Source organism: Adiantum capillus-veneris, chromosome 25 (genome assembly GCF_014529385.1).
Source record: "Adiantum capillus-veneris isolate H3 chromosome 25, ASM1452938v2, whole genome shotgun sequence".
NCBI classification, from domain to species: domain Eukaryota; kingdom Viridiplantae; phylum Streptophyta; class Polypodiopsida; order Polypodiales; family Pteridaceae; genus Adiantum; species Adiantum capillus-veneris.
In genome coordinates, this window is record NC_140955.1 from 92,116,480 (window position 1) to 92,124,765 (window position 8,286).

The following is an 8,286-nucleotide window of genomic DNA, read 5'->3' on the forward strand; positions in this document are numbered from 1 at the left end:
ACACACACACACACACACACACAATTTATTACAACTAAAAATATTGCCTTCTTGAGGCCACCGTAAAAACTTTACCTTGTTTTTTTGTCAAGAGAAAATGGCACTCTATATCTTCTCTCAAGTTTGCAGGGTGACTCTAGGTTTCATTTTGAAGGCCTTAGGGTGGGTTCAGACTGTCGGCGTGTGCATGGCTTTTGCTGAGTTGGACCAATGGAAAGAGACACATTGGGAGTGGCAATTCAGATTGCGTACAAAGTTGTTGCCCACATTTTGAGGTGGTGTGTTGACCTATGCCCAAGTGACGGCGAGGGTATTCCAAGTTGGAAGGCCGTCCATGGTTGAGAGACTCTCTTTTCAACCAAATGGGTGGAGAAAGAACCTAGCACACCTTACCTTTTTGTCAGAGAGCCCAACCATAGCGAGCTATGGTGTGTGAACAAGCCATTGGGCATGCATTGCATCTCATAGACTTTCGAGTGGAAAAGGGGGGATCACCCATTGTGGAGTGTGAACCCAACCTTAAAAAAACTCCCATTTTCTTTCTGCACAAATTGGAAGAGCATACATATATCTTTTTCAAAATTTTTACAATTATTTTGAAACATATTATTGTTTTCCTAGCCTCCCTCTAGAAAGGGGTGTTAGAGCAGCTCTAATTTTAGGGTTGCTATATATCATGGGCGGCTGCACGCAAAGAGGTGAAGTCAATAGTTATAGGCAGGCTCTTGGCATGACGGAGCTTGCTGCAAGCTTTGAACATGATCGATCGACATGGGTCCGGCCAGTCAAAACATTTAAAGGGGAACAAGCCAAAGGAGGGGTTGGAAGAAGAGCATTACGTGAGAGGATATGAGTGTGGTTGTCATCGTCGATGCTCGACGGACAGCCTGCATAGAACGTGTAGGTTGCGCTGTTCAGGTGGTAAGCGAGGGCGTGGGGCCCACTGGCTGCGGCCAGCCAAAGCGTGTCGCTATTGGGGTCGCCACCAAAGAGGAACTCGTGGCGGTGGCGGTAGCCGCTAGGCAGGCGAGCGTTCGGATGAGGAGCGACAGAATCCAGCAGTAATTGAACGGGAAGCTGACGATCGGGAGGCTTGATGAGAGAGGTACTGGCTGTAAAGCAGGCCGACTGGTCGGCCGGCGGCGGCGTCATCTCGTATATATGTGAGTTCTTGATTGCTTCGGTCGACATACTGGGCAGCCGGGCCTTGGGTTGCGTTTGCGCCCATGGCTGCTGCTGCTGCTGCTGCTGGCGCCACAGTTTGACGGCCCTCTCCGTCACCAACACTGCCGGCCGTTCGACTTTCACCGACACCAGCGTAGGGGCGTCTTTTGACACCGCATTCCTCTCATACTCTACTCTCCACACATGCCCCTCCACGTCATACGACATCCCTATCTCTTTTTCACCGCTCTGAAACGCGTAGTGTAGCTTTCCGCTATGCTTCCCGGTCGAGAACTCACAACTGAGCTTGCAGTCCATCGCCTGCATCTTGGCCACGTTGAGGTCAATATTGCTCGTGTGCGGCGTCTGCTTGTACGCCCCCGGCTTCTCTAGTGAGTCGTACTCGAAGCAAAGAAACTCAGCGCCCTCCCTGCGTGCTCCCTCTGCCAGCACCCATACCTTGTACCTTCCTCTGCTGGCATCCGCTTCCATATATGCCCTTGAGCTCCAATGCTTCGTGTACAACAAGCTTCCTTTCTGCTTTAATGGCAATGGTGGTAGCAGCCTACAGTCGTTTGTGATGGGGTTACCAACAACCAGATCGTCCCCTTCAAACCCATATTCAAAGCTCGGACATGCTCGCAAGCAGAACAATCCATTGGACACCACACACAGTATGCCCATTCTTCTCTTTATGGGGATGCGCATCCATTTGTTGGCAATCGGATCCAGTACCGTGATGGCATTGTAGCTGGTCTGCACTATGAGGTGCACGGAGGCATGCCTCCTCCCCGCTGAGTTTCAGCACCCTGGCTATGTTGGACTGAGGGTGCGGCAGCGTCTCCCGCTATTGTTTGCACACGCAGCGAGCCGAGCTCAGCGTCTGCGCTGGAAGATTGCGAAGCACCTTATCAAATAAAACATGGTCATCCAGCTCCGACATGGCTGGCAGTCTCCTCTTCATAATTTCTTGAAGCTCCGTCGGGTTCAATCTGCTTTTGTAGGCGCCCTCATTTGATTTTTTCTGCTTTTCATTTGCTTTTGACCTTTTCGCAATTTCTAGCGTGAGGTTTTACTATAAAACGCAATCTGTTTTGTCCACGTCAAAAAATGTTAAAAGTGCATATTCTTTACTTGGTTAGCCTAAGAAGCTTTTCCTAAACTAGGCCACGTAGGTAACCCACTTGGCTCAATCCCAAGCCTCCATTAGCAATTTAATCCAACACTACGTTCCACCTTTCAAAAGAAGCTGTAAATAAGAATAGCGCCACACCAGCACACAATACGAATAGCTGTAAATAATCAAAGAAGATGTTAATAAGAATAGCGCCACACCAGCACAATAAAGAAGATAGATACTAGCACCACAAGCAGATCAATAGCACAAAGATATTTGAGCGCAAAGGAGAGCAAGTAGAGGAGAAGGTATGCTACTGTAGTGCACTACATTTCTCCATCTCTATCTCTCTCTCTACTTGCGGACGAATATTGCATGCAGGGAGTAGTCCCTCTCGTTATCTGTTACCTGCTTTAACACTAGTGAAACATGAATGAATAGAAATCGCAATCTACAGTTCTCATGGGCTACTCTAACGAGGTCAATTTTGATATTGTGTGTGTGTGTGTGTGTGTGTGTGTGTGTGTGTGTGTGTGTGTGTGTGTGAGAGAGAGAGAGAGAGAGAGAGAGAGAGAGAGAGATGTACAAGCCTCAACATACGAACGTTAAAGTTGGGGCATGTCCTGCAATGACCCATGTTGCTTGTAGTCATTTGTGCAACAAAAACACAACCCTTATCGAAACTCGCCTACTACACCTTCTGTCATTGCTGGCAGCTGAATCGCCTTATTGGTAAGGGTTGTGTTTTGCCAACGCCACCTACTTTAACCCAATTTCGCCCTCTGATAATAAAAGTTTTAATGCTTTCATTGGTAAACAACGCATCTCTTTTGAAGTGATTGAAGATAATTCTGATTTTCTAAAGAAATTGCAGAACACTGGACTTGTTCTAAGCTTGAAGAAGATTGAGCTTTGTCAATCTCAATTAGCTTTCCTTGGAGTAGAGATTTTCTCAGGCTGTATCAGAATGCAACCTGATGTCCTTAATAAACTTCAAAATTTTTGTGAGGTCTTTACTGAAAAGAAGCAGCTCCAGTCTTTTGTTGGCTGCTTACAATGGATAGCTCCCCAGTATCCTCATTTAGCTAAGGATCTGATAATCTTTAAAGAACTACAACGCAGCACCCAATTCTTCTGGACTGACCAGATGACAAGGACAATCAAACAGATAACAAACCAATAGATAAAAAAGGTATGTAGTCAATTACCACCTCTACAAATACCATCTGATAAACCTTTGGTGGTATACTCAGACGCATCTGAAGAAGCTTGGGGTGGTATTCTCTGTGAAGAAACAGAAAATGGCCCTGTCATCTGTCGATGGGCGTCTCGACGTTTCAAAGATCCAGAAGTCAAGTATCATTCTATTCAAAGAGAATTATTAGCAGGAATGAATTCAGTTTTGGCTTTCTGCTTATTCGTAATGGGGATTCCCTTTACCTTCACAGCGACCTTAAGTACTTCGGAAAGTTTTTAGAAGAAAAAAATGATGGAAAAGTGGGTAATACCCGCATTTTTTGATGTAATGTTTTAAGGTGATATCATAGGGATCCAAAACCCTCATAAAAATAATGTAGGTTACATTCAAAAGGGTGTCTCTCTCCCTTTTTGGCCTAAGAAGGCCATATAGAAGACTTTGTAGAGAAAACATGCAAATCTCTCACCATCAAAAGTTTCACTATCACATTAAATGTAATGTACCTTTTGTTTGCACTTTATCCTTTTCATCACCATTTGATTACATACAATATGATTTTTTCTTCATTTTAGTGTTCTTAAAAGGTGTCTCTATATTGGTGTTGATGTGAGGTATAAAGAAGATCCTCTCCCTCTCTCTAATTGATGAAAATAAGGGTAAACTTGAAATTCTTTTGATTTTTAGGTCAAAATTTGAAGTAATAACACTAAAACTTGTGTAAATTTCTTGATTTTTTAAAAACCTAGCTCAAAATATAATTGAGATTTTACAATTTTAGCTGATTAAAATACATTGGACCCCAATTTTTGGCCTGCTGAAGAAAAGGCCTTAGTGTTGGGCTGGGTTGGGCGTCCTTTGATGGATGGCGTCCACGTGGACGGCCAATAGGTTTTTAGCTTTGTGTGAAGGCGAAGGCGAGGGCTGCAGGACGACATGACCTCGATTTGATAGAGGAGGAAAACAAGGGCAGGCCTCTTCTACCTTCGCGCGCACACACAGATTGTGACACACATAGGCACTCTCTCTCTCACACACACACACTCACACACACGACTCTCTCTCTCTCTCTCTCTCTCTCTCTCTCTCTCACCCAGAAACCGGATGGGGCCCGCACCTTCTTGCATCAGTCTGGTCTATAGCTTGCCCCCTTTCACCCATTATAACTTGGTCATCAAATCCTCCTAATTCGAAGACTTCATAATCGTCGCGTTAATGCAGCTTCTCCAGCTTTGCTTGACTAGTGTCGATTTAAACCGTTCAAGTACCAAGGTCAAGCTTGCTACAAGCTATGTAGCAGGCAATGTTGTTTCTTGAGCATCTTTCGCACGTCGATCGACCTGCAGATATCACAGTACATCTAGGGGGTGTTGATTATTAATGGGGACTTCTGTCAATAACTGGCTTCCTTCTCGTTGTCTCCTTACTTGGCTATAGAGGAAAGATCCCCTGCGGAGGAAGCTGCATCTGTCGCTCATCATAATGCTATGCATGGCACAGGAGGTGTGTACAGAGGCGCTCACCTCAACCTTTATCAAAGCAGCGATCATGATCATCATCAACACCAACCGCCAGCTCAGTTGCATGCGAAAAGTTTGAGCTCTCCTATGAGTTCTGCCTGCTACATTAGCGGCTGCACATCTGCTTCCTTATGCTTTGCTTATTTACCTGTAGAAAATCACGGCTCCTTCACCTCTCAGATGCTTGATATTGCTCGCATCATGCCACATTCAGCAGGCACCAGCAGTCATGAAGCTGTCATAGAAGCTTTTCCCAACTCGTCCTCTTCATCTGGTAAGCATTCATGGTCGTTTAGCAATTTCTTCTCCTCATTTATCTGCATCAGTGTAAGTAGAGACTCCCTGAAGTAAGTGTAATTAGTCACTCCTTGATCACGGTTCTTTGAGCCTTAATTATTCCTGCGGCCTCTTAAATGAAGACATCGAACATCCACAGTGCGTACAAACAATGTGCATGCAATTTTCTTGCTTCCAAAAATCGATTATTACCTTTGCGCGTTGCTTCGCGAAGCTCCTTCACTCTCATCATGTTTTCTCTTCTAGCCTTTTGTAGTTATCTCTCGCATACACAAATCTGTCCTTATGCCAGCTAAGCTAGTTTACCTCTTGGTTGTCCTGCACCTAAGGTTCGAGGCAACTCGTGAATTAAAGGGACTTAGCAAGTATTTGTACATGCAGAATAGCCTCACTTTACAGCTTTGGAGCAGTTTGCACCTGTGCAGCCGCACTACCTGATGAACACAGGTTTGGTAAATATAGTAGGAGGCAACGGCGATGTAGGCTGCGATTTAGAAGATCGTCACGATCCTCATCAACACTATTTCCAGGCAGAGGCAACAAGTCATCCGAGTAATATATTGGCTCTACAGAACTTTGGTGTGTGAGTGAAGACAGAAGATGGGCCTAAGCTGGAAGACTTCCTAGGATCTGGAGGGCCAGATTATAACCATGCGGGAAATGAAAGCATGTACTATCATCACCCTCATGAACATTCCACGCTGGAGGTTGGGATCAACATCAACTCCACGCCCTTCCCCACATCATCATCTTCATCACCGTCATACAAGCAGATACCCCCTTCCATCCATGTTGTCGGAGCTTTTGGACCACTCTATAACCACAATGCAGATAGTCTACCCCAGACAAGAGCAATTCCACTCCTTGATCATTACGATGTACAGTCAAGCAAGTTTCTTCACTTGCATGGCCATCAGCCCAATCCCATGGCTAACTTTCTTCATTTCCCACCATCGCTGCATCCTCAAGCTCCTTTCGTGGTTGACAATTTGTTGACGACAAGCACTATTGCAACGAGACATGGCTCCATGGTTATGGAGAGTTGAGGAGTGCATTAACATTGTGGAGAAGGCTAGAGTTTCCGTTCAATCTTCTTTTTTATCCTTGTAGACCAAGATCATCATCATCATACAAAGCCAATTCTGTATTGTGCGCTTTCCAATTCAGCTGTATGACAAATTATGGATCCTTAATTTCAACTTAAACCAATTGAAACATAAATTCTAGTGGCCACAGGGGGGCTTCTTGGGGCTTAAGCAATGCTAATTTGAACATTCTGGAGAGATATATTGGGAGCTCTTGTTAAGAAGGGCACTTGATTTAAAGATGATGGAGATGGACGCAGAGATGGAGATGGAGGAGGTGCGATCAGAGGAAAGAGATATGTATGGGCAAGGAGGTGGTGCAAGTGAGGAAGGGGTGCTGTGCTCAAGGGGTGCGAGCGACGAGGGCTTTCATGACGAGCTGTCAATGCTGCCGCGCCACACCAAGGTCATCGTGATAGGCAATAATCGAACAAAATCTGTTCTAGTTGGCCTGCAAGGAGTTGTGAAGAAGGCGGTTGGCCTTGGAGGCTGGCATTGGCTGGTACAATGCCATGACATAATATCTCATTGCATTATCTTGGGAAGGTCTCCTTTTGCTTATCTGCTTTTCTGTGTTGCATTGTCTTGACAGAAAAACAAACATCCCCCATACCACCTGTGTCAATCTTTGAAGGCCTCTCTCTTGCACCTGAATTCCACCTTTTAATTTTCATGTTTAGGGTTAGATTTTATTCATCCTTTGAAGTAATCATTCTCTCAGCTGCATTCATCTTTAAACAAAAAATTACTAATCATCTCTGCAGGCCATCATGACTCCTCACCTTGTTTTCCAATACTACCTCCCCCCCTCTCTCTTTCACTCACTCTCTCTCTCTCTCTCCCTCTCTCTCTCTCTCTCTCTCTCTCACACACACACACACACACACACACACACACACACACACACACACACACACACAAACACACACACACACACACACACACACACACACACACACACACACAACTTATTACAACTAAAAATATTGCCTTCTTGAGGCCACCGTAAAAACTTTACCTTGTTTTTTTGTCAAGAGAAAATGGCACTCTATATCTTCTCTCAAGTTTGCAGGCTGACTCTAGATTCATTTTGAAGGCCTTAGGGTGGGTTCAGACTGTCGGCGTCTGAATGGATTTTGCTGAGTTGGACCAATGGAAAGAGACACGTTGGCAGTGGCAATTGAGATTGCGTACAAAGTTGTTGCCCACATTTTGAGGTGGTGTGTTGACCTGTGCCCAAGTGACGGCGAGGGTGTTCCAAGCTGGAAGGCCATCCATGGTTGAGAGACTCTCTTTTCAACCAAATGGGTGGAGAAAGAACCTAGCACACCTCTCCTTTTTTTCAGAGAGCCCAACCTTAGCGAACTATGGTGTGTGAACAAGCCATTGGGCATGCGTTGCATCTCATAAACTTTCGAGTGGGAAAGGGGGGATCACCCATTGTGGAGTCTGAACGCAACCTTAAAAAAACTCCCATTTTCTTTCTACACAAATTGGAAGAGCATACATATATCTTTTTCAAAAATTTTACAATTATTTTGAAAGATATTATTGTTTTCCTAGCCTCCCTCTAGAAAGGGGTGTTAGAGCAGCTCTAATTTTAGGGTTTCTATATATCATGGGCCGCATGCAAAGAGGTGAAGTCAATAGTTCTAGGCAGGCTCAACATACGAACGTTAAAGTTGGGGCATGTCCTGCAACGACCCATCTTGCTTGTAGTCATTTGTGCAACAAAAACACAACCCCTATCGAAACTTGCCTACTATACCTTCTGTCATTGCTGTCAGAATCGCCTTTTTGGTAAGGGTTGTGTTTTGCCAACGCCACCTACTTTAACCCAATTTCGCCCTCTGATAACAAAAGTTTTAATGCTTTCATTGGTAAACAACGCATCTCTTTTGAAGTGGG

The 8,286-nt window shown here is 44.9% G+C and overlaps 1 protein-coding gene and 1 pseudogene across 1 annotated transcript; one reads left to right on the plus strand and one right to left on the minus strand.

Moving 5' to 3' along the window:
* Positions 1–685: 685 nt before the first annotated feature.
* On the minus strand, positions 686–2,244 carry LOC147425291 (uncharacterized). The gene has a single exon (XM_086500520.1). The coding sequence runs from the start codon at positions 1,870–1,872 to the stop codon at positions 712–714; it is 1,161 nt and encodes a 386-aa protein (XP_086356646.1). The 5' UTR covers positions 1,873–2,244; the 3' UTR covers positions 686–711.
* A 2,612-nt stretch (positions 2,245–4,856) lies between these two features.
* Positions 4,857–6,351, plus strand: LOC147425292 (uncharacterized; annotated as a pseudogene).
* The last annotated feature ends 1,935 nt before the right edge of the window (positions 6,352–8,286 follow it).

Bases quoted from the DNA above. Each gene is read 5' to 3' on its own strand.
- LOC147425291 (XM_086500520.1), bottom strand. From the start codon at position 1,872: ATGCGCATCCCCATAAAGAGAAGAATGGGCATACTGTGTGTGGTGTCC.